This window comes from Coloeus monedula, assembly GCF_965178545.1.
Source record: "Coloeus monedula genome assembly, chromosome: 3".
Taxonomy (NCBI): Eukaryota; Metazoa; Chordata; class Aves; order Passeriformes; family Corvidae; genus Coloeus; species Coloeus monedula.
Window position 1 is genome coordinate 115,025,138 of NC_138783.1, and position 26,568 is coordinate 115,051,705.

Sequence of the window (26,568 nt, forward strand, 5' to 3'; positions counted from 1 at the left end):
AAAGAGTGACCAACAAGGGTTTTTAATGATTTTATTCGTTTCTTTTTAAACCTTGTTAAGACTCTGTATTACAAACATAACCCAGCTGGCAGGGTGGAGAGAGAAGGGGGGGATATTCCCAGGATTATCAGCAAGTGCCCCCAGGTTCATTGTCCATGTCATCCCTCTGTCCTGCTCCCCAGGGACACCAGAGTGGGAGAGGGGTACATTTTCCTCACCCTTTGCTAAGCAGACCCTTCACAGGGTGTCAGTAGAGGCACCAGCAGAGTTAAAAAAGAAATCTCTACTGATTTGCTGATTTATGTACGTTTTTAGCTTTGTCATCATGATTTAGAATCTCAGATTGGTTGGAAAGTACCTAAAGATCATCAAGTTTCACCTCTGCCATGGGCAGGGACACCTTCCACTATCCCAGGTTGCTCAGAGCCCCATCCAGCCTGGCTTTGAACACTTCCAGGGATGGGGCAGCCACAGCTTCTCTGGGCCACTTGCTCCAGTGCCTCACCACCCCTTCTTCCATAAATTTAGATGAATTTCTTCTGTAAATTCCAGCTTGTCTAAAGACACCTGCTGGTATTCTTACATCTCCCCCTACCTTCCAGCTGGTTGTGAAATAACACCAACAAATGGTTTCTGGGCTGGAGACTACTCTTGGGCAGCTCAAAACAAAAATAATAAACTCAGTACAGAGGGGGTTTAAGCTGTATTGGAAGTGTTTCCTTAGCAAAAATTTCAAAACCTTTTTACCAACACTGATTATTCCACCCTGTGAATGCTCATTATTATTCTATGGGCAAAGGATGAAGAGAACAGGAAGTTTCTATTTTCCTGGAAAAGTCTGAAAGAAGTTAAAAAAAAAAAGTTATCCTCTCAGGATACAGCATGCCAAGTGTACTGAATACAAACACAAAATTTCAAATGGAAATTTTCAGTTAATGTCCATCACAAGATAAAACAGCTTTCTGCCCACAAAATGGGCAAGTCCAGAATCCATCTTCTAGTAGGAAATAACATTCCTTATGGTTACAAGTTTTAAGTTAAGATTTTTGTGAATAATTGCTTATATTTAGAACTTTCCATCTCCACATATAATCTTCTAAGTACAGACAGCTTTCAAAAGGAAATGGAGAGAAGTGAGACTGCAAGGATGGGACACAATATACATAATTTAAATATTTGAAGTGGGCTGTCTTTAAAGTATTTTGCAGTGCATTATTTTTGCTGGAATTGTGTCAAGATCACAAAAAAAAGAGCATTGCCAGCTCATTCAGCTCAGTTTGCATTACTTATGGCAGGTAATGCTTAGTTCCCCCATCTGAAGTTACATTTGTGTGGGAAGATGGAAGCAGATTTCAGCATCATGAAAACAGGAGAAATCTTTACAAGCAGTAAATGTTTCATGTGAGCCTTAAGAAGTCTTCTATGCTTTTTTACAGTAGTATTTTATATTTTACCTGAGGTTTGCCATTTTCCTTAGCATTTAAGGCTGGCATCTGGATTCTGCACCGAGAGGCGCCGTTCAGGAAGGTTTTAGAATTCTAAAAAAAGAAAACAAAACAAACTCCATATTTTTGCTGCTTGTTTCTTTTAAGGATTACATTAGTGTCAATCATCTCTCTGGAACAAGGTTTTGTGCATTGTCACATAAACATAACCCCAAATGGAGCATCTTTAATTTGATGACAGTGTGTTTTGAGATTTCTGAGTTCTTACACAGAGCTCTGGCAATGGACATAAAATGCACTCACAAATTGATCTGAAGGTTGTTTTCATACTGGTTTTATATAGAAGCAGCTGAATTCAGAGCACAGTCATACCCCTCTCCACAATTTTAGCTGCTTTTTCCTCTACTGAACTTACTGATTGCAAACTTAGTTTTTGCCCTTAAGCAGATGATTCCACCAGCAACTACAGAAGTTGATTTGTTTCATGAAAACTTTGATTTTTCACTTTCCTAACCCCTTTAAGAGAAAAGTTCATCCCTTTAGCTTATATTCTATAGCACTTTTAACCCAGAAATGCAGTGTGTTCTTGTGGACAGGAGTGTTAATGAGGATCCTGAGCACCGCCAGCAAGTTCCAGAAGAAAACATGAGACAAAAAAAGCTACATTTTAGGCACCAGATGCACTTACTTTTTATCCTTACTTACTAAGAAGTACATTCCTGTGTCAGTTCACACCAAAACTGCCTTCACTGGAAAACACCATTTCAAGATCTTTGGTTTAAAAAGATTTACCAGGGACATTCAGATTTGTCTGCTGAAGTAAATATACAGCTTTAAAGCAGGTGTGCAGTCAGGTATGGACAAACTAAGTCCAAAAGAAGCACTGTGCATTTCCCAGGGATGAGATGTTTAAGTGTCTAATCACACACTGGATGCCACATTAAAAAAAAACCAACCAACCAAAGTAAAACAATAAAAAACCCCCACAAACTCTGTCCCAAATAATAACCCCTTAAGCTCACCACCACAAATAAAAAAAGCATGCAAATGGTCACTGAACAATCCAGCTCAAAAAAATCAATCACTGGGTAGTTCTTTCCCCCTCCCCCAAAAAAATCAAGAGTATGTACTTCAGTATTTTTTAGACAAACTGCCCTTCATCAGTCAAATCCTTCTAAGAAGGCAAAATACTTTTGAAGATAAATTGTAGTATTTCTGCAGCTCAGTACAGAGCTGAGGTACAAGCAGTCTTGGACACGCATTCCTCAAAATAAACCAACAACACTCAGGCCCCCAGGGTCTGATAAAACAGATTTTGAAGTTTCATCTCACAGAAAATCTGTCTCTTGTCAAAAATGTGATTTACAATAATCCACGGGGAAGAAAATCCATTACCTAGAGACAAGTCATCTACATTTTTAATCAGCAGCTCAGCAGAGGAAAAATGAATGACTTTTTCATTTGACTGTCAAAAAATAAGATTTACTGTGGTAAGGAGAAAATGTCTAGGGAAAAGGACTAGACTGAGAGGCTGCACATTTAATACTTGGACTTCTTCCTCCTTTTCAGGAGATAAAAATTGCAGCCTGGTAATTTTTAAATGCACAAGCACTTTGCAACAGGAGTTTAAGGGAGGGAAGTTTTCTGGGAATGCGAAGTCAAGATAAAGGAAGTTTCTAGAGCACAAACACAGGTCTGTATGACCATAATGTAACTATGGAAGAAAAAAAGACAAAGGGAGAAAAGATGAGAAGTAATAAAACCAGTTCAAAATCACATTGCCTGAAGGGAAAAAAAGAGTTAAATCTCCTCTTTAAATTTCATGAAGGAAGTGCAGCAATTCTGAATAAAGCCCACTGACTCCTCACTTGCATTTGTCATAGGTACAGCCCTTCAGAAAGTCAAGATTAAGCCTCCAATGCCAGCATTTAAAAGCACTTTATTGTCCTCAAGTATTTATTTGGAAACAAATTTCAGATGGGTAAAGCAGAGCCAAGATGAACTCAGGCAAATGAAGCACAGCCCAGGAAACCAGAGACAAAGAGAAAGAACCACACGTTCAAGGCCCTGTGCCTGACTCTCCATCTGTGGTTTTGGACAACTCAATGAAATCAGATTACTCACCACTACAAACTCTGTAGAAATATTGGGCTCACGACCACGCTGCAAATAAACAGTAGACCAAATTCATCCAAGACAGTGACACCACACAGAGAGGAACCTGATCTCTGAATCTTAATATAAACCTGAAGTCCTTCCCTCGTGCTGAGCATTTATTTTAGTGGTGCTTAAATTTAACTGCCTTCATTCTTCCACAAGGAGATCTAGTTTTTAGCACCAGCCAGCAGAGCTGCCTGCACCTACCCAGGACATCTGGCCAAAATGACCTGAGCCTTATGAGAACACCAAGTTCAATGCCTTAGAAAAAAAGATTTCTAACTATTTGCAAAAGCACACAAGGTTGTTCAGGTTGTCACTGAAATGACTGAACAAGAAAGGGACAGCAAGCATTTGATGCCTGTCAAATTCTACCCCTGTACAACACAGATGAAATATCTTCTCTCTCTTTTACTACACGAACCTTCCTTCAATTAGCACTCACTTTTCTTTGCAGTAATAAACTGTCATTACCACATCTACATCTGGACATCTTGAACTTCTACTCTTACCTAATTAATTTCCCTAGTTTAGAAACCCACCCTCCTTGCAGCAAACAGAAGCTGTGAGCCCCTTCCACAAGGGTTTAGAATCCTTGCAGACCACTCAGGACTGAAGCATTTGAGCAGTCCCAGTGACAAAGCTCCCGAGGACAAAGCAAATCTCAATCTGAGAAGCGTCCAAGGCAGGTGGAGAAGCCCTGTTATCAACTCCTGCCAGATTTCCAGATGTGAAATGGGAATTGAGAAGGAAGAAGTGATTCCTTTGCTCTGGAGAGGGAGGTTTCCAGGGAAACAGAAGGTCAAGTGCATCCCACACAGTGAGAGTGAGCCTGGAGCAGTGACCTGGCTGCTGCACTAGAGAGGATTAAGGCAAATGCTTGTCCTTTTCTGCAGCTGGGGGAAATAGCTCCTAAAATGCTAAATTTTTGCTAAAAGTATCATGGCAATTAGATCTTCCATGTCAAAATTTTCCACACCAGCTCATTGAGACATATGAGCAACATTCTGTGCATAGCTCTTTAGTTATGCTTTCCAGTTAAAGTGTATTTGAAACAAATAAATACTTACTTCCATAAGGCTTAACTGGATATTCTGAAAAAATGATGCTCTGAACTACCTAAAAGCTAAGGAAATATGGGGCTTCTAACAGCAGGCAATGAGTCACTTAAAATACTCTCACAATTTACAGAAATTACTTCTAAGAAATAAAGAGAAATAAATGAAAAATACAGAGTGCAGTGTGAGCCACCTTGTCTCACAGGAATAAGCTAAGAGTAGGAGTTCCACAGAGCAATAAATGCATTCAGAAGCTTTATCAGAAGTGCTTCATATGAAGATAAAAAAAGCATTAACTGGTAAAGAAGAGAGAACACAGACTAGAAAAGTTGCCTTCAGTCCCTATTCAAGAGCACTTAAAATGCAAAACTCCATCTATCTGAAAATATTCGGTGGTGAAAAAACAGCCATCAACCCTGTACAACCCATGAGATTTGCAAAGAAAAGGCCACAGGAATCCACATGTACAAACAATTTCCATGTGGGATTCCCCTGGGACCCACACCTCTGATTTGCCTTCAGACATGGGAAACCTCATGGCCTGCTCTGCTAATCCCCTCTACTGTCCCAAAAAAATACTTGGAAATGTGGCAGACCTGATTGCCCAGAGGTTCCTGGGAGCCTGGAGCAAGAATTGCTCCAGAGTTTGACTGCAGTAGAGACAAACACAGACCAGAGTCTCATGGAACATGAAACAAGATCAACCTGTGAGCACAGTCCTGAACAAAACTGGGCCAGGAATGACATTCTGTTACGAGAAGTTAAACACAGCTGGTCTTCCTAATGCTCTCTTTGTTCCCCTTCCTTGCTTTTTCCTTCTCTCCAATTCCATTTGGATTGTCTCCCTCCTCTTGGGTCACAGCTACACGAGGCAGGAAAGGAATCATCTTCTCACACAGCAACTCGGGATTTCCAAGGGACGTCTTTCCACCACTGACACAACTTTCTAAAATACTTAATTGTGAGCACATAAAACACCCTAGGAAGGTGCTCAGGAAGACTGAAGAAAAGTAAGAAAACTCAATAAAACACAAAAGAAGATATTTGTTTTGACTTGGTTTACTGTCATAAGATCATTTGTTCCAAAACTTCATTTAAAACAAATTAATTCACCTCTTGATTCACTTGCTTTGAGAGAAAATAAGCTCCTGGTTTACCAGTGAAGCACAGAAGACCAATCCTTGCCTCAAGTACAGGATCAGTTATAACAGCCTGGCACAAAAGGGGCACCCAGACAATCTGATTTCCAGAACTATCCTAATAAATGTGTGTATTAGGAGGCAAAAATCAAAAAAGAAAATGCATTCACTTACACTGGACGGTGTGCAGGAGCAACTGACATCTTTAGGATCTGAAATAAAATACCATACATAGTTTATGGTGAAAACAAGCCTAAGGAAGATCTCTTTTAAAACACTTTCAAATAGTGTAATTTACTGACAATAAACTGACAGTACAGATAAAAAATGCTATTCTGGCAGTCCAGCTCATGACAGAATTATAGTTATATCTGCAGGACTTCTCTTCCTGAGACAGGACAGTCACAGTAAAACATTGACATCCAAATCTGCACAGGGACAGGATGGGGCATTCCTCTTTAATTTCTAAATTAAAGTGTCAAAACCTGCTCATCAGCTGACTCCTGTATTTCATAGCACAGAGGATGGATGGCATGGGTCGAATGGTAGCACAGAATATGCACTGCAGCCAGGTGGGCCGTTCTGCTAAGATACACTGAAATCATTTATCAACACAAGAGCTAATGACAGGGCAGTGGGCTGAGCTCTGGAATGTTATTCTGTCAGGGGTGCTGGGGACCTTCTGGGTAACAGAGCTGGGGAGGGGTCTGGGGCACAAATCAGATGAAGAGCAGCTGAGGGAGGCTGGGGGGCTCATCCTGGAGAAAAGGAGGTTCAGAGGTGTTTTATTTCTCTCCATAATTCCCTGACAGGAGGGGGCAGCCGGGGGGGTCGGGCTCTGCTCCCAGGGAACAGGGACAGGAGGAGAGGGAACGGCCTCAGGCTGGGCCAGGGCAGGCTCAGGGTGGGCATCAGGAAGAGTTTCTCCATGGAAAGGGTGGTCAAGCACTGGAAGGGGCTGCCCAGGGAGGTTTGGAGTCCCCATCCCTGGAGATGTCCAAGGAAGGGCTGGAGGTGGCACTCAGTGCTCTGGGCTGGGGACAAGGTGGGCACCGGGCACAGCTGGGACTTGATAACCTTGGAAGGCTTTTCCAACCTCAGTGATTCTGTGATTCTGACTGTATAAACTCTTTGGAGGTACACAGGCTCTTCTCCATCAAGTGTTCTGGGAAGAAGTTCTCTAAGCATGGGCACAGCTTGAGGAATATGAGCCCTCCATGGTTCTGTCCCACTGAAGCACTCACGTTCAATAAGGAACAGGAAACACACAACCCCCATGACAGCCACGATGACCCCAGGCACCACAAAGGAGAGACCCCAGCACGTGGACACCCAGTAAGCAGCAATCAAGGATCCCAAGATATTCCCCACTGAAGTGTGTGAATTCCAGACTCCCATGATCAAACCTCTCCTGCATTTAAATAAAAAAAAAAAAAAACCACACACAAACATTTATTATAAGCATTGATCTCTTGATAAAAGTGTATCAAAATGGCTGTTCATCTGTGGTGTCACTGAAATATTTGCAGTCTTACAATTCTTTAAGTGATTATTTATGCTACAATCCCCATCTGGCAATTTCAAGGCACCTAAATATTAATAAAACTGTTGTAAATACTCTGTGCATGACAAAATTCATCCTGTACTTACTGCCATTTAAAAACACCACTAGGGCTTGCCTATTTCTGGATAGTTTCTTTGATTAAAACAAGTATGCTCAGGTTGTGTAGCATGTGGACACCAAGTCTGATGCTTTTGGGAATAAAAATCCTCCTGCAAACACATTGCACCAATAATCTGATGCTTGCAGGATGTGTCACACTTATCAAGTAGAAGAAATCAAACTGTACAGGATATGTGGGGCAAATTCAGTATTTTCTGATCCCATTCTGGACTTGCTGGGCTCTGGTAGAAGATGACACCTGCACAAGCTTGGCTAACACACACATCAGGCTCCTGTCTGCCTGGAAATCCCAGATTAGAGCTGCTGTACATCAGCTCCAGCTGAGCTAAGGTAAACCACAAAAATCCCATTGAAATCATGACAGCAGGGATTTTTTTTCCCTTGTAAGTCGTGGGAAAGCTGCCTTGCCCTCAGCAGGATTTTATCTGGAGTAGCCTAACTTGAACAAACCTAAACCTTTTCCACAGTCTGAAGACAAGACCTAAGAGGTCTGCTCATGCTTCATGGGATTTATAGCAGAATGAAACCAGGTCACTGACATTCCAACCACAGCCCTACTCATCAGTCCACTGTGGGGCATCCAAAAAGCAAAGGATGCTGCTTTTGCACAAAGCAAAACCTGAATAAATGTATTTATTTTGCACAAACTCACTGGTTTTGTTCAGTATTGTTACAGTTACCATTCTCTGCATTTCCTAATGGAAAATTAGTTTGAGCCTATATAGTCTTAACTACCCTGTGGTTTATATAAAAATTAAATACCGAATTTCAGTACATCCTTCTCTGGAACTGAGACAATAACACTCTACATATAGAAAGGATGGTACCATAGTAGCATTATTATATGCTACATGCATCAACCATTATCAGAGCCAGTGGATTTGGCATGCAGCTCTTGCAAAATTTATGGAAAATTACTGTATGGTGTGACAAAATAAACATCATGAGTGATCTCTGTAAAGGATTAAGATTAAAAAAAAAGCCCCAAGCAGATGATTTAAAGAAGGTGATAAAAGAAAGGTTAAATCAGGTGCCATATGTATTTTGTCTTTTATATTAAATTTTCAAGTTTATGTAAGTGTGTTAGAAAAAAAGACATTGCACAAAGGTATTTTTTACAGTTCTGCCCTGACAACTGTTTTGAAACACAAATGAAAACACAGGAAATTCCACATTAAAGTGGCATAATAACAGCCTTTACTCAGAGTAGTTTTAGACTGTTTATATTTGCAAGAATTATTCTAATAAAATTCGGAAATAATTCATCTGAAAAAGAGCTACCACAGAACACAGTTTTGACATGAGTGAGACAGTTTCAAACTCATATATAAATTAATCAGCATAACAAAGGAAACGCCTCTCAAAACTCTACCTAACTGCTTGTTTCATCCCAAAAAAAAAACCCCACAGAAGCCAAAGAAAGATATTTCATTTGATTACAATATCACAGCCCAGAATGTATTGATCTGTACTTCCAAAACTTTGGATTATTTATCATTTACCTTCCTTTTCCAAACCAGTTGCCAATACATGTAACGACACTCGGCCAGCCAGTGGTTTGCACCAACCCATTAGCTATCTGAAAGTATATACAAATAATAATAAATAAACATTCCCTGCCATAAATCATGTTCCTACACCATTCCTGCCAAGTGTTGCATTGGGAAAAGGAAGTCTACACAAATGCTTTGAATTTAGAAATTTAGTGGGGGGTTTTGAAGACATTTTTTTTTCCCCAAGAATAAACAAGTTACAAAGTTTTGCAGAGATTCTTTCCTCTACTTACATCTCTATAATTAGTTTATGATTTAATTCACAGAATACTGTAATTCAGTCACATGCTTACCAAAAATCACATTGCTCTGAGCTGAGCAGAGAAGTGAATTCCCCACACTCAAGCAGCAGCACAACACTTATCTCAACTTGAGCATATGGCAAAGCATGTTTGCAATCAAATAAAGCAGAAAAAAAAGGCAACTTTAGGGGAGACTGGATAACTTTAAAATGCTTAACAGACACCTGCAAATAAACAGAGAGGAGGAATTTACTTAATATACTCAGGATGAAGTAAGAACTATTTCAGCCTCCACGTTGCACAGAACTTTAACTCCTCTCAACTCCTAAAAAGCTCCCTCTCTACAAATGCACCATGACACAAATATCACAATGCAAAATCTCACATTTGAACATGCAACAAAACCCAACCTCACTGTACCCAACAAAAACCAATGGGGCTGGTGATGTCACACCACCCTTGGAATTACAGGGCTCACTGACCACATCCCACAGGGCAGAGACAGTCAGCTCAACCCTAAAGCAGGGAGCTCCTGTCCTGGAAAACACCTGATCCAAGAGGGCTGGGGCAGTGACAGATTAATTGGTGACAAGGTTACAGAAGTGCTGTGCCCAGGTTAGTATCTCTGCATGCCACCTTGCTCAGTGCCATGCAGACGTGCCAGAGGTGAGAGTGTTACTGCAACAACACAGAAAGCAGCAGTGCAAGGTGCAGACCGGTCCAAAATGGCCCCAGAGCCAACCCTACCCTGGTCCTGACCTAAATTCCATTGCAGGCCAACAGTAAAAATTCTTGTGACACCTGATCAGAGCTCTGAAAAACCTCAAATAGTGAATCTCGTTACATAAACTGCTTGTTCCCAGCCACACCAGTGTGGGAGCCTGCTCATCATTAGCAGTATAAATGCAATTTTCCTGCAGAGAAAGCCAAGATGTGTCACTCAGGTCTTGGCAGACTGACAGAAGTAAATATGCTTGTTTTAAAACTCGCCCGCATTTAAGCTTGCAAAGATTTGATCACTGATTTGACACAGAGTGAAACACACTAATTTGCTTTCAAAGATTTCTTCCACTAAAACAAAAAAACCCCACCGTTTTTCAAAAATAAATACCTGGGGGTATCCACTCTATCACTTCTGCCTGTCATCAACAACATATTCCAGCATTTACATCCTCCCACCCAACCACTCATCACTGTGTGCAAGTGAAACATCCCCGGTATTACCCTGAACAGCACCACGAGAACTCTGAGTGTCTAAATTAACACTGTGCCTACCTGGGCCATTATGTAAAACCAGAGATTATGTACATTATAGAAATAACCCAATCCAAACATTGCAGTGAAGAGTCCACTGGCAAGCATCCCCCCTGTCAGATAGTACCGGATGGGCAGCCGCTCTCCTATGAGTCCACTTGGAACAGGGAAGGAAATAAAGAGAAAAGCCATAATTAAAAATGAGATCACACCCCAAAAACCTTCACAAATGAAGAATATTTTGTGTTGTTTAATTCTGGTTGAGGAGAAACCGTACTGGTAACTGCTGGTTGCCTTTGCAGTAGCAAAGGAGCAATTTTTAGCACTTGACAGAGAAAAAAAAACCCAACAAAACATTTCAAGTTCATTAATTGCTAAGTTCTGACATCTGCACAACCATCTTTCAAGAAGATACCCATCTGGAGCACATTCAAAGCCATTTACTTACAGAGTCGTTTTCCAAATTATGTGTCTCCAGCCATCTGAAGTGAGACTTGTCTCCCTTGCTAACAATTCTACTCATAAAGGGTCTGGCTTTAGTCAATAAAAAGAAGCATCTCCAAACAGCAGCTAAGACTACACGCTTTAAGATGGGCTTGGTATTATTTTTAGAAGACATCTGCTCCATTCTTTGACTCTAAAGAAAGCCAGGACAATCATTTTAACCCAATCAGTGCAACTGGAAGACTGATTAAGTTTGAGGACAGATATTCCAGTGCATATTCCTTTATATTCTGCATGAAAAAAAGACAGGCTAGACTTCAGCCTGGAAAATATTCCTGCACAAGGCAGTCAAGATTGGTGTATCAAGATTCTATGTATCAGAGATTGAGACACTGGGGCTCAGAATCATGTTGGTCTTTTTCCCCTCAGCAATCAATTTCTCACTCTCTCTCAGAAACTCTGCAGCAGGAAAGCAAAATATCTCAGAAGTCACACAGCCTCATAAATAAACAGTAAAGAGAGTGGGGTTTTACCTTAAATACATTCCAACTGCATATGCACACAAAAATGAGTAATCCAGCGCTCCCAGTAACTGTTTGTAGTTGCTCTTATCTAAGAATAATTTTCAAAACAAATTATCAGTTTAAATGTACTAATTACCTCCCAACCATTTCTATACATGACAAGAAAAATGTCAGTGAACGCGCACTGACATTTAATTTTCAGTAGGCACTTTCAGACTTCAGCAAACATTTTGCCGATGTTTTATTTAACAAAAAAAACCCCTTCTGCCTCTAACATATCAGGAAAGTATTGGTAGACCCATCCTAAATTCTACCTTATTTAAAACAGCATTTTGGAAGAGAAGAAACATCAGTTACTGGCAAGGTGCCCTTTTCTTATGAGGCCTTAGGCAAAAGAAAATCCAAAATCCAATTTAACAGATTTGATTAAAAGTGGAAAGATGAGTTTCAAAAGCATGAGGTCCTAGGAGTCAAAAAGGCTGAAAAAAAATCCATTATAAAGTCTTTCAAAGAATCATCTTAATATTTTTTTTAAATGGTTAAAGCCTCTTGCATTTCATTTTCCAGCTATTCACAAAGCACAGAAAAGTTTTGCTTAAAAAAACCCCAGAGTTCTGCCCTGTAGAACAAACAACCATAATCACACCTAAAAGGGAACTGCAGACAGGATGGAGGGAGCAGAAGGGGCTCCACCCAGATGGAAACACCAAGTCAAGTCTCAAGGGACCTGAGCTCATACCCACATAGACAGTTTGTATATTTATTTGCAATAAATCGCCAGAATTGCCATTGGCTTTGACCATGAAGTCACAGATACTAAAGCATATTCCTTCTTTCAGTGTCACTCCCAGCTTTGCCTGAAAAACAGCTGAAAGAACAAGTCTAGAGTGCCATTCCAAAGGGGCAGCTTGGCAATAATGTCCATGAAAAAAGAAGGACAGTTGGGCTCAGAAGTCTCCATTAAAAAAAGTCAATCAATGTTTCAGACAAACAAACTCAACCCCCCAGCCCAGGGACAAGAAACACTCCCCAAGTTTAACTGCATCCCACCTGGGGGATTAAATTTTTCCAGCAGAGCCTGCAGCAGGCAGTTAATACACTGCATTTTGTCCACAGAAACCCCAGAGCTCAGATCTTTAATTAACTTTGTAGAGAGCAGGACCTTTTTTTAATTGCTAATTAAAGACTTATTGGAATGTATGGTTACACAGACTGGGGTGGACTGGCACCTTGACAGAATGGACTAATCTGTTCCACTGATGTTCCTGGTAGCAATAAAAGTGTCAAGGAATGATTCAAAGTCTCATTTAAAGTCAAATACGATTAAATTAAACTTTAATTGTTCAGTAGGCAAATATTTTTTCTTCTATTCAAGTGAAAGGCCAGGTTCATAAGCTATCCAATAAGTTGTCAAGTCTCTCGTGCAATAAAGTCTCCTCTTTTTCTTCATTAAAACAGAGAGGAAAATATTCTTTCAGGCAGATAAGGACTCTGAAAAGTTCCAATTTAGATAAGCACCAAGTAATTTCACTTAAAAGATTGCTGGACCTTGAATTAAACAAGCAGAAAATGATAATGATTGATTTTATTCTTCACCCTTTTTTCCTTAATAGACATTCTAAAGACAAATCCCATTTTCTGACTGAAAACTGATCTACTGAAACCATCTCATAGCTTTAACAAGTAAAATAATATAATTTAAGTGACTTTAAGTAGCAAAGACATCATAAGGTAAGACACGACTTCACTTTCTGTGGAGAAATGAGTGAGGACATGGAAAACAAAACACCCCTTCCATGCACATCCCCCCATATGTGAAGAAACAGCTAGAAGCAAATAATCTAATTACGAATATCAGCTCATTATTAGGAAAGGAAAACAGAAAACCAAAAAAACCCAAGCCTTACCAAATGGTTCCCAACCACACTGAGAGGCATTAAATGGCTTTTTGACAGGCTGGATCTGGGCAGCATATTCTTTGTAGGAGTCAACCTCAACTTCATGTGAAGCAGCACAATGCTTGTGCAGCTCTCCCTGAAACAGAAAGGACATGTGAAAATGGAAAATTGGGGACTGATAATTCTCCTACAGCAAGAAATTTAACAATTCTAGATTTATAAGTACCCGTGTCAAACCCACCAAAATCAGTGAAATTGTTGGCCATTATTAATTGCTTGGTATTTTGCTGGGTGAAGCCACCATTACATGAAGGAGTAATGGCATGGTTAGAAAAAACATTCTACTGTAACCTGGTGTTTCTGACAGTGACAACTTTGAAATTCTGCAGTAACATCAAGTACTTTCCCCATTGTTACTCATCAGTTTTATACAAGACAGCACTGGGGGATTTGGTTTGTGTTTGGCACAAGCTACAAACACTGAAGATTAAAGTAACAAACCCAAAATTAGAGAGTTTGTGTCATCAGCTTCACTGGGAACAGTCACAAGGGTACAGACAACGATGATTACGATGCTCAACAGTACTGGGAACGCTCTTGGAAATGCCAGTGGAATCTTCAACTCATCAGTTATGAGCAACTTTTCTCAACCATAAGAATGTAAACCTCTCAAATATCTCTAATTAGATTAATTCACATGAATGAAGTGTAGGGACAGCTGTTTCCAGCCCAAAACCCAGACTCTCACGCAATATTCTAGGTGTGGTCTCACTAAAGTTTACCAAGCAAATATCACTGTGTACCAGCTTTATCAGTCTTTCATCTTGAAGGCATTTCAAGCTAAAGTTTAACCCTGCCTTTCACAACAGGAAATACTGAAAAAGACAATGACATCTGTGTCTGACAGGAGCAGGAGGATGTTTAAACAAGGACACCACCTCTCTTACCTTCACTATACTGATAGGTTTCCTTGACAGATGGAAGCTGGCATACAGCAGGAAAGTGAGAGAGAAAATGAAAGCTCTATACCTACGATATAAAAAAAAAAAACAACCTGGAAATTATTTTATTTAGATTTTCTTTTAACCCCAAGTTACACAAAAAACATTACACAAATCATTGATAATATGGAATACTGGAAGACAGCTTTTTTGTGCTCTCCAGCAGACTGAAGAACCACCCTCCCAGTTATGCTCCTTCCCATCTGCTCTGATGAGGCTTTGGGAGGGAGCCTGGTGGCACACGGGAGCAGGCAGGACAACATGGCAGCACCCTGAGCCCACAGAGCTGACCTGCCTTGTTTGCAACCCTCCTTTGGGGGCTATAAAATATCAGTTCAACTTTAAACACACTGATAATCAGACTGCACACCTCCCTGTCTCGCTGGGTTTTGTGGTATTACTAGGACATAAGTGATGGCTCTCTCAATTGTCAGTTTGGATATTGTGGGGTGTTCCTTCTTTTCTTACTGCTTTTAGGATCTTTTGCCTTCCTCTAACAATAGAAATCAGTCATTTCTAGAGATGGACAATGGGACTGACACTGGAGCACATGGAACAGAATTGAGCAGCTTTGGGATTGGGAAGGAATTCTCCTTTGTGCCTCACTGGCATCCTTGGGACTTTCTCTACTGTTCAGCTAAATTAAAAGGGCATCTGAATCTCACTGTCACTGCAAGCATTAAACAAAGACATTAATCTGATTTATTCTATTCTCTACCTGCAATCTCAGATGTTTAAGGAGAGTGTTTTGTGGATTTGTGCTTTTAAAAGTACCCAGAGTGTATCTACTGGCTCCTTCTAGCCTCAATCTTAAAAATAACATCTGTAAATAAAAGTACATATATACACACAAATATCTGATATCACACTGCCTGCTACAGTCCCTGATTTTTAATGAACCTTTTTCAATCATTTTTTGCCTTATGAACTTTTACATAACCAGGGTCTTGTTTTATAGTTCTGGCATATTCACAGGGGCATTAAAAAGAGCCATCCCATGAGCTGAGTTATTCACCCTCACGACTGAAAACATCCTCACAAGGGATAAAACTGAAATTACTTTGTTCCTGCTGCTCAACTAGAGAAAACACATGATAAAATTGCTCAGATGGAAAGTGCTTGGTCTTTCATTTGTTATTTTTTTGTTATTCACACACAATTGACTCAGTATTCTATCTCAGAAAGCACATGCCATAAAGCTTCCAGGATTAGTTTTCCTAAAGCAAGGAGGATTTGATTTTTGTTTGGTTTTGCTGGGGAGTTTTGTTGCTTTTTATTTTTTTAATATTGCAGTAGCAAGTGATGCCTTTTCCTGGTCTTAAAATCAAGAGTCAAACACAGTTAGAAGGAAAAAAGGGATTTTACCTTGGTATTTATTTTAAGGATCCCCAGGTGCACACATCCAGGTCAAATGCACCAAAATGCACACCACAGTGCACAGCCCCAAAAGATCGGGTATAACATTATGGGTTTTACTAATTGCAGATCTATCAAAGATTCCCCAATGAGAGGCTCGAGTGAGCCCCCCTCCCCAAGGAACCTTCCCCTGGGTGGTTCTCTCTTGGTTTACAGAATGTGTTCTGGAGAGGACCTTGGGCTCTGGGGCACACTGATCCCTGGCTACAAAGCTTCTAAAATGTTCAGTCTCCTAGCTGAACAAACAAGTCCAAGAATGTAGGCAAAAAGCACTAAAAATACAGAAGTTGTAAAAAGGTATAACAGGGGTATAAAAGAAAAGGCAAAAATCTTCATGGAATCACAAGAACTAGCACTGTAATTGTACAAGTCTGTATCACACATCAAGTTATTGGGGAGAAAATACACTTCTGGCTAAGAAAAGAAAGCTAATCTTGAGCACTCCTCCCACCTAGGAGCTTGAAAATGCAATTTATCCTTTCAAATACATACCTTGCACAGAAAAGGACAAAAGGCTTTATTCTCCAGCACACTTGACTAGTAAGGGTTTGTCTGGGTTTCCCAACAAAGAACCTCACTTTTTATATGTCAGCAATATTTATTTATTATACAACTGACTGTATGTTCTTCCTGTATGTATTAAGCAATGAAAAAGCAAAAATTCTGAGCAAGACAGCAGATACAAACTCACACTGTCCACAGCAAAGATCACCACCAACACTTCAAGACTTACCACTGATCTCGTGAGAATGAAGTGATGAAACGAATCCCAGGAGGAAGCTGAGCCATCTACACCACAGCTGGCACCAGATTTTAGGTGACACAATGATGTACGTGTGACAGCGTTATTTGTTTCTTCTGGAAGCGTACCAAAGATCCCCCCAAAACCTCTGGATGCCACAAATGTGGAATATCTGCTGCTGAGCTGATCTCCCTGTAGGTTTTTTTTTTCCTTTTACCTTCAGTCACGACGTGGCAAATTCTTCACTCTGCCTTTGTTTACTGCTGATCTTCAAACAAGAGAAGCTGGTAAGTAAATAGTGTGGTCAAGTTATTGGGATATTTTCTAATCATAACATTTGAATCAGCAATTATCTATTTCAGAGGCAAGTAATTAACATCACTAACCTTTACATCAAAAATGCAGTGGAGAATTTTAAGCCTATACAAATTGCAGCCTTCTCTGGTTTTTATAATTTATAATTTATTTTGAGAGCTTGGCATAGTACAAAGCAGTGGAGACACAAAGGGAAGATGTACTCAAAACTTGATCCAAAGCCAGCTTACATCAAAACACTCCACTTTTGTCCCTGAATGACTACAAATAAGCAATTCCCAGCTCACAGAGATCTGTTTGAGCACATCAGAAACATTCATGAGCTTGCAATTTGTTCAAAAATGGCTGTAGTGTTTCCAGCCTGGAATGAGAGACTCCTCCAGCTTGAGAGTGGGTGCTGCTGAACAATGCTGCCAGCAAGGCTTGACCAGCACTCCCTCTTCCACCCCATTTCCCTGACCCAGTATCAGCACTGCACAAAGCTCTACATAGCCAGAAAACTTGGAAAAGGAAAAAAACCAAGTTTTTTTACCACTTAAGCTCCCTACACCAGCAGAAGGGAGAAGGCAGGACCATGTGTGTCCTTAACACACGGGGAAGAACAAGACTGTGGCAGTTTGGTTTAAAGCATCACAGAGCTCCTCCTGTTTGTTCCAACGTGGGCTGAAGCCCCTCGACAATAAAAAACCCCACACTTTATTACAGGTACTGCAACAGGAACTGGCTGCACTGTGACCTGGCAGCAGCTCAGGCAGCTGCTGAGTCAGGTGGCAAAAGGAGCTGTATGCAAAAGGTGTGACCACAACTCACACATACAAACCGAGCTACCCCAGCAGGATGCCAGGGGACACTCCAGGGTCTGCAACAACCCCGCCACCCTCCTGGCAGCCCTGGTTAATGTCAGCACCAGCCACTGCCGTGCTCCTGACAGGAAGCTGGCAGGATTCAGGATCAGCTCTCCTGGTAAACAACGGGAGGTGAGCCAAAGCAAGAAAGCACAACTGCCAAACCCACGGTTGGTGCTCACCTGAGAATTTTAGGGGCTGCCACAGGGCAGGCAAAGGTGTGAGACTCTCTCCTCTCATCTTCACTGCCCCATCTTACTACAGAAATCCAAACTGCTCCTCCTCAGCCAGGTAAGTGACAACACCGAACAGGATCTGCTATGTCCAAGCTGGCAACTTGAAAGCTTCACCACCCACACAGGCCTTCTCCCCAGGGATGGAGGAACACTACCCCCTCTTTACATAACAGAGTATCCCACCAGAAGATCAAGGCTCTGCTCCTTTATGCTAACACATTTTTGTCATACCTCTATTTTTTCTACAGTGTCCTGGTTCAGCTTGCCACCTCCCTACCCTAAGAGTGATTTGACTTGCTAATCTCGTTTGGCATGTTCCACCCCCTCCCTGGTCCTGAATCAGATTGTGCAATTAGTCAAACCCCATAATCATTCCTATCCAACAGGAGTTTTCTACCTCCTCTCTGAGGTTGAGGAGGTTAGGGAAAGTGCAACCCCACCCCCTGCTCTCCCAACTCCAGATACAGATCCCTGCCTGTTGTGTCAGACCTTGTAGTCCTACAGCCATGGTTCAGGTGCCTGATCCATCAGAAATCCTGCCCTGAAATACAGCTGATCCAATAGAGAATATTAACTCATTCTGTGGTCACAAAATTGCCATGTAGGATGAATCCAAGGCAGCAGAAGCATAAAGACAAGGACTAAAAGGTGAGATTGCCCCTTACAGCCACAGCTGGTTAGTTAGATTTCAAAATTTCCATTTCAAAACAACAATTTCTCATCAGTAATCCGTGTTTGATTGAAATGAGCTGCAGATAGCTCCAAGTGGGAGAAAAAAGGGAAAGAGAAAAAGAGGTTGGCATAGGTAGCTCACACCAGGAGTGAATTTTTCTTCCAGCAGTAACAGATCAATTTCAGGATGACCTCAAACCCCTTTTCTCATCTCTCTCAGTATTCCCAAACACCAAAATGATTTCACTGATCATACCAAGTGAGGTGACAAAAATATCTAGTGGAAAAAAACGTGAGAGGCCAGCAAAGAACAACACCTGAGGTCAAACACCTCCTTAAACAGCTCTCTTAAAATATAATGGGACAGGGCAATTATCATTATAGCAAAGCAATTGTTTAGCAGGTTACTATTTAACAGCTCTAGTGCAAGCAGGAAAAGACTTCACACATCTTACAAAAGGTTTCAGTGCTCAGTGGTCACGCCAGGTTGCACATCTGTGCACTTGCTGCACAGATCATACACCACCTCCCAGCAGTGTATCCTTACCATAAATCCCATCACAAGGATCCCAGTCACTCCCCAGCACAGATGACTGGACTATCAGCAGCACAGAGAGAACTGCAGCCTAACTCTATCTGACAGGGGTTGATTTCATTTTATGTACCACAGGCAGAAACACCTGAGTTCTCATTTACCTGTCAACAACTTATCTCTGTCTCCACACATCCTTAAGTTCCTCCGACATTCATGTGCATTTTAATAAACATAAAAAACATCCTCCCCATAAGCAAAGAAATTTGTGGCAATAAAACTTGTAATAACAGTTTGTAAAGATCATCTTTTACTGTAGATTAAAGCAGATTTAAAAATCAAGCTACACTTCAGAAATTACACTAATAGGCTACAACATATAACCAGTAGTTTACCAACACATTTTCTGTATTTCAGATTTACTGATGAAGCCCAAGGAAAACACCCCATTCAATCACACAAACTTTTTTAATGTTCTTTCATTTTCAGCAAGTATTTCTGTCGACAGTGAAACCAACCCTCCACTTCCTCCTTGCTGCACTGCAATGTACAAAGCCATATTCCGGTATTTACTTTGAAACCGTATTTACCTTTCAAACTTGGTATTGTGCCTTTGCTGCAGTGGCTGAAGCATACCTTCCTCCCTATTTCAGGAAAACAGTCACTGGTGAGCGGCTCTTCCCCCCTGCAAACACGGCAAACCCTGGATCAGCTGTGCTGGAGAGGCAGCGGGAAGGTCCTGCCCAGCCACAGAGCAGCTCCCCGGGGCTGAGATTAATTCTGTGTCTGCAGACACTGGGTAACCAAACCCTCCCCGGGGTGTCCTTAAGGGCTCAAAACGCCTCCGCACACACGCGCATCAAATGCACATTGTGCTTAATACCCGGCAGCTCTGCACCTGAACCAGAATCTGCCAAATCCATCGCTCTGGGGCCTTATACAGCCGCGTTCTCTCTATTTAATACAGGGGGGAAAAGGGTTCACCGTGCCTTAGCCACATAGGACTACAGCCCCTGTGAGCGCACGGTGAGCTGGTGCTCTGGGACCCGCAGGACAGACCAGAGCGGCTCCAGCCATCCCAAAGGTCAAGGGCAGCGGAAGCCCAGCCGGGGAAGGGGCAGCACCGCCTTCCTCGGGGACCCACAGCCAGGGCAGGTGTCGAGCAGGGCAGGGCCGGGCTCTGTCTCGGGTCCCGCCGGCAGCCCCGCGCCCCCGGGGCACCAACCTGCGGTGCCACCCACCTGCGGTGCCACCCCCGAAACCGAGGAGCGCCTCCCAAACGACCCTCCCCGTCCGGCAGGATGGGGGGCTCCGGGCAGCGCCCGCCCGTGGAAAAATAAACGGGAGAAAATGAGACAAAAGGCGGCGGAGCGCTGGCGGCCGGCAGCGTGACTGAGCTCCGCGGCCGCCGCTCCCCAACACCCCCGGCCGGCCCGGCCCAGCCGCCGCTCCCGAGCGGCCCCGCGGCCGAGGAGCCGCCCCCGCTCCGCCCCCGCCGGGGGCTCGGCAGGTGCGCGGCCGCCCCCGCCCGCACAGCCTACCCTGGGCTGCTGTTCCCAGCGCTGCTGCTCCCTCCTTCCACCTTCTCCTCTTCCTGCCAGCTTGCCGAGCCGAGCGGCCGGGCCGGGTGCTGCTGCGGATCGCCGCCCGCCGCCGGAGCTGCGCGGCGGGACCCGGCGGCCTCGGCCCCTCCCCGCCGCGGAGGAGGAGCCTGCCGTGAGAACCCTTTGCCTTAGGAGGAGCAGTGCCAACAGGTCAGGGAGGTGATCCTGTTCCTCTGTTTAGGCCAGGTGAGGCACATCTGGGGTGCTGTGTCCAGGTCTCCTCAGGACAAGAGAGATGTGGAACTCCTGGAACTGGTCCAGTGGAGGCTACGAAGATGAAAGGACTGGAGCATCTCTCTGATGAGGAAAGGCTGAGGGAGCTGGGGCTGTTCAGCCTCGAGAGGAGACAACTGAGAGAGCACCTCATTAGTGTGTATAATTATCTGAAGAAGGGTGCCAAGAGGATGGATCCAGGCTCTTCAGCAGGACAAGAGGCAACGGGCAGGAACTGATGCCCAGAAAGTTCCACCTGAGCATGAAGAACTTCTTCACTGTGCAGTGACCGAGCACTGAACAGATTGTCTAGAGAGGGTATGGAGTCTCCTTCACTGGAGATATTCCAGAACCGTCTGGACACAATCCTGTTCTCTGGGCTCTGGGATGGCCCTGCTGGAGCAGGTTTGTTGGACCTGGTGACCCACTGTGGTCCCTTCCAGCCTGACCGTTCTGTGATTGTGAACTGCTGCTCCTGGCCTCTGGCAGGGCCCCAGTTCACCCCTGTCCTGCCAGAGAGGGAAAAGCTGCTCCCTTGTGCCTGCTATCCCCATCTGTCACCCCGGCAGCCTCTTCCTCTCCAGGTGTTTCAGAGTGGTGGCCCAACCTCTCTGCACTGCCCAGCAGTGGGATCCCCAGGCAGGCAGCCCCTGGCCTGGGGAGGTGTGCACACGTGTTTCCCTGCAGCACTGTCAGACATACATGAAGGTATTTCTGGTGCCAGATGTTCACAGATCATACAGCAGATCATCTGAAAGCCGAGGGAAATATTCAGCAGGACTTCATTAAAGAAGAAAGAATGTATTTTAGTTGTCTCCTGGTTTCCTGATCCTGCAGTGTTTCAGAAACCATGTATCAAAGCTCAGTTTATTTAAATAAATGCACACTTCCTGCTGCAGCTGTATTTCTTCATCATGGCCACCTCACCAGTGCAAAAAACCCTGCCCTATTTACTTCATCCAAGACTAAATAGCTGCTAAAGTTACCTCATGCAGGTTTAAGTTTATCTGTGTAAGTCTGTCCCTTGTAGAGCACCACGTGCCTGACGCTGAAGTGTCCAATTTTTTTCTGTTTTCCCTCTCATCTTGCACTGCCTGTGGTGGGAATACCAATAAAAGAAACTCTTTGACTCCCAGTGTGATGTTACTTAGGCCCCAAGTGTTAAACACTTAGACACATGCTCAGCTTTGCTCCATGATCCCAGGGCATCTTTCCTTCACCTTCTCCCAGTCAGTAAAGGAACCCTTCACCCTTATTTTCACATTTGCAAGGGTCTCAGAGTTGCACCCAGATCATTGCAAGCGCAGGCTGGTGCAGTAAAATCTGCTGCTTTAAAGCTCGTTGGTGGCACATGTTGATTCTATCTTTCTTGCTGAGATTTTTAAGTAGTGAATCAGAGGTTAAAAAAACCCATTTCCCCAAATGCTACAAATGTCCTAATTGGAAAGCTAATGCACTGCTCTTGATTATCACCAATCTTACCTTCTGAGGAGATGATTTGCATGAACCATGTGGCTGCACTTTTGCACCAGCACCAGAGGGAACCCAGGCACTGTCTATTCTGACTGGTGCACAGACACACACACAAGAAAAAATGTGTCTTTTTACAGCAGAAAAGGTCAGACCCATCACAGTGGATTTGTATACATGGTTAGCCATCCCAAATTATCACAACAACTATTTATCATCATGTGAAATTCTCTTTTTTTTTTTTAATTGCTGTCACCTTGGCCCTTTTTAAATTCCTTAAAGATCTTGACCTTGCTTAATTATCTTACTATTCTCAGTTACAAGCAGCTTGCAAAAAGCAGGAGCCAAAGAGCCACAGAAAACCCTGATATTTTTCATACTTAAAGCAGAAACTGCATCTCCCATTCAAATAAATGTTTCCTGTTATCCATTCCCCTGGCATCACTGAAACCTGCTGGCTGCCACACTTGGCACAGCTGCTGTCTCTGCTATGCCAGTGTGGGTCACCAGCAGCTACAATTGCCAGAAGCCATCAAATAAGTAGGAATACAGGGAGAGAGAGCAGCAGGAGCTCGTGCTGCTGGTTGCACAACAGCCTGCTGGTGCAGGGGGCCAGAGGTCAGGAAGAGATTAAAAGGAGATCTACATGGTTAAAAAAACAGAACACACACACACATTTTAAAATAATGTGTAATCTAGAACCTCACAGAAAAACAAACAGAAATCACACTTTGCCAGTTGCTTTCCAAAAGGAAGCACAAATTAAGGATTTCATCCAGGAAATTGTTGTGGTGGGTAGAAAGTGTGGCAGTGGTTTGGGTTTTTAAGCCCTTGGCAATGTTCATACCAGAGGAAATAGAAAAGGACGAGTTCTTGTCTGCAAAGGCAAACAGAAGTAAAGATGTATGAGTTGGCAGATGCTTTCATGTGTTTGTGATGGTGCTTCTCTCAGAAGAGATAATCTAATTTCCCAGTTGACAGTTAAATTTTACTTTCACAAGTAGTGCTCTTAACTCCTCAAGTCCACACAAAGCAAAACACTTTGAAGTCAGTGGATGTCAGCATCATCTTTCCTACACTGAATAGGTGATGCTGGCTGAGCAGAGGTCTGGATAACAACTATTGCATCCCTTAGCTGATTAAAATATTTATTTTCTTTCCAGTAAATTGCATAAAAAAGTATCTTTTATGATTCATAATTGCACAGATGGAAAAGACTAATCTGTTTGGCCACGGAGTGATCGCTTTGTCTTAGGGGAACAGAAAATTCAAAACTTATTTACATAATAATGGGTTGTTAAATAGTATTTGACTATCTAAAAATCTATATTTACTTAGACTTCATTCCCCACAAGTAGCAGGATTCTCAGGACTGATATAATCATGGCTTTTGTTGCCTTTATTAGTTTTACATGCTTTGTTTTCCCAACAGAGCAGCTGGAATATTGAATATGCAATTCACATCAGCACTGGGTGCAATCCAAATATAACCTGCCATCGAGCTTTGGCAGACAAAATATATATATATATATATCTAAAAGAGCCAAAAAAAAGAGAGGCTTTGAAGTTTGTGCCTGTATGTTTGGGAGTAGATTGGCACTTGGAGGGGCTGGAAGCTGTCGAGCTGAGTTAGCACATTATGTCCTTCCTGTTGAGGAGAAATTTTAGTGCTGGCTCAGTGCCACACTAGTATGACCACAGAATTTCTACACTGGTGCTTTCATTGCATCTATCTTGCCAGAAAGCCAGTGAGAATCACCAGCTGGTAGCTTTAGGAAAAGACACCAGCAGACAAAACCACTGGGCCAGCACAGGCTTTTATTCAGGCAGAGCAGGGCAATACCCGAGTACTAAAGGGAACTTATGAAGAAAACACCCTGTAACATGTGGAACTCTATAAAGATACCTACATAAAGATAGATATTGGTTAGCCTGGAGGAGACAAATAGAAATAACAGCATTTATTTGAAACCTGTGAGTTGTCTATTGGACTCTGCCTGCTCTGGCTCTTCCCAAGGCTTTCCAGAGGGCTGGAGAGTGGGATGGTTAAATCACCTCATACTATCTAAAGAAGTATCTGTTAAAAAAGTGGCTATAGCAGCAGTGGTGTTTTCTGGGGTGGGATCTGCTGAAGGGAGTCCTGGGCAGAGCTGCTGCACAGGACCTGTTGGTCCTGGGGTCAGTGGCTCCCATAGCAGGGATGGAGGTTCCCTGGACCAGCTCTCATACCTTCAGCCACCTGCTCACAGAAAAATGAACAAGACTGTTCTGAGAATGCAGAATTAAAAAAAAAAATCCAGACAACAAAAACATGTAGACCATCGTTCATTACAAAATACAAATCTATTTTGAGGAACTTATCTCGAGGAATTAATTCTGCTTCCTGCAGGAAATGGGATCGTTTCTCTTGTTATTTTGCCCTTATTTCTACTCTTAAATTTCCTGGAGATTTGGGTGGAGGTGCAAGATATGGCTACAGAAACAATTGCTGAGGAATAAACAGAGTGAATCCGGCAGGTAGGCTGCCAGCAGATTTCCTTTTTCCTTGCTTGCAGACTTGGTCACTGAAGGGTAGTTGTATGAGAAGGGAGCACTGAGGCATAGTATAGTAGAAATCAAATACCAGAACCATGGTAAAATAGAAAGCAGACCAGAACAGAGAGCTTACACTGAAGCAATTGCCTTGCAAGTCATGAATAAGAAGAGGAAGTATGAAGGTATTTGAGCTGACAGGAATGAGGAGACAGCAAATTAGTCCCATCTACCTCAATCATTTCATTATTGTCTATTGAATTAATTCTGAATTACCAGGTTAGGACTTCAGGGGGTATAGACAAAAAGATTGGGCTGCTTGAGCTTTATGTCATTACAAGCTCTGCCTGAATAAAGAAGCTTAGGCTTGGGGTTTTATTTAATGAAAAAAAAACCCAACCAAAAACACTTCCAGAGAAAAATAGAGAAAATTGTAATATTGATGCTGCTCTATTCTTATACTGACCATAAGATTTTTTTTTAATCTCATGAATGCCAACTGCTTTCTTGGTATCACTAGTAATGTTGACTGTCATCAAAGTCTTGAGAAGAGATAGCAGCAACAACTTCCTAAATGGAACCAAAGTGACCTCTGTATGTCCCTACTGCACCTCAGTGGAAAGGGAGACCCCTTAGGTAAAAGGAAAATCCTGACAACTTTCCCAGATGTCTGAAGAATGGAATGCAGTCTGTACTTCAAATTGAGCACTGAGGTCAGAGAAATGGGAGGCAGGATATAAACACAGCAGAACACTTTCCCTAGGACAATCTGCAGGAGGGAAATGAAAGATCATATTTAGCCAAGAGACAAAAAAAGCATTATCTGTATTTCAAGAATGGATTTCACACAAACTTAGCGTTTTGAATCATCCTGCCTTCAGGCTATACAATGTTAATTGTACTTGGAATAGGCAGTTGTAAACTGAGTGGCTAGAAAGGTCATTTGCTTGTTTTTCTGACTTAGTTATGAGCACAGAAAGAAGTTATCTTTACTTGGTATACACACAGAGTAAGCAGATTTCATTTTGCCAGTAAAGAGCTTAAAAAGGGCTGTGCGGAGAGAAGTTCCCATTTTGCAAAGGATTTTGACATTTCAGAATCTTGCTTAATTCCGAGTTGGATGGAAAAAAAACAGTATATGGAAGTTAGTGACAGTAAATTCCACTTTGTCCACCGTTTGTTCCCATAACCTAAGAAAATATGTTGAATTCTTTGAGTGTGTCTGATAGTATATATTGCAGAATAATAAAAAGACCTGAAATGTATATTCCCAAGCAAGAACTCCCCTTAGGATATGATTTCAATTCCCTAATCCCACATTTTTCCTCCAAAAGGCTGTTGAAAACAATCTGGTTTATATTTAAATTTCAGGAGGAACAGAACTGATTTCATTAAGTTTTTCCTGACAGCTCCTGTTTACACTTTGCTAGTGTCTGTTACCAGCCATGAATTACATTTTTATAAGGAGAAAGATGTAAATTACTGTCTTCTAAGAGATAAAAAATATATTTCCTCGCAGATTTCTGTTCTTTAAAGTCTTGTCAAAAGACGTAATCCTGCCCAGATCTGCCCTACCAAAAGCAGTGAAGGAT

General features: G+C 42.3%; 1 protein-coding gene across 6 annotated transcripts in view; it reads right to left on the reverse strand.

Annotated features, from left to right (window-relative positions):
• The window catches only part of SLC37A1 (solute carrier family 37 member 1), a 36,289-nt gene extending 15,452 nt beyond the window's left edge, over nt 1-20,837 (reverse strand). Inside the window, exons 1-11 of one of the 6 annotated variants that reach the window (XM_082278588.1) lie at nt 20,699-20,837; nt 19,794-19,842; nt 16,549-16,820; nt 14,346-14,427; nt 13,408-13,534; nt 11,510-11,588; nt 10,554-10,689; nt 8,986-9,062; nt 7,044-7,210; nt 5,974-6,011; nt 1,455-1,538 (exon numbers count right to left, since the gene is read on the reverse strand). In XM_082278588.1, the coding sequence (XP_082134714.1) occupies nt 1,455-1,538; nt 5,974-6,011; nt 7,044-7,210; nt 8,986-9,062; nt 10,554-10,689; nt 11,510-11,588; nt 13,408-13,534; nt 14,346-14,427; nt 16,549-16,604 (846 nt within the window). In that variant the 5' untranslated portion in view covers nt 16,605-16,820; nt 19,794-19,842; nt 20,699-20,837. Of the gene's footprint in view, nt 1-1,454; nt 1,539-5,973; nt 6,012-7,043; nt 7,211-8,985; nt 9,063-10,553; nt 10,690-11,509; nt 11,589-13,407; nt 13,535-14,345; nt 14,428-16,548; nt 16,842-19,747; nt 19,843-20,398; nt 20,572-20,698 lie in introns of those variants that run through there. The other 5 variants (XM_082278586.1, XM_082278584.1, XM_082278583.1 and 2 more) reach the window with 5 other exon arrangements.
• Nucleotides 20,838-26,568: the final 5,731 nt, after the last annotated feature.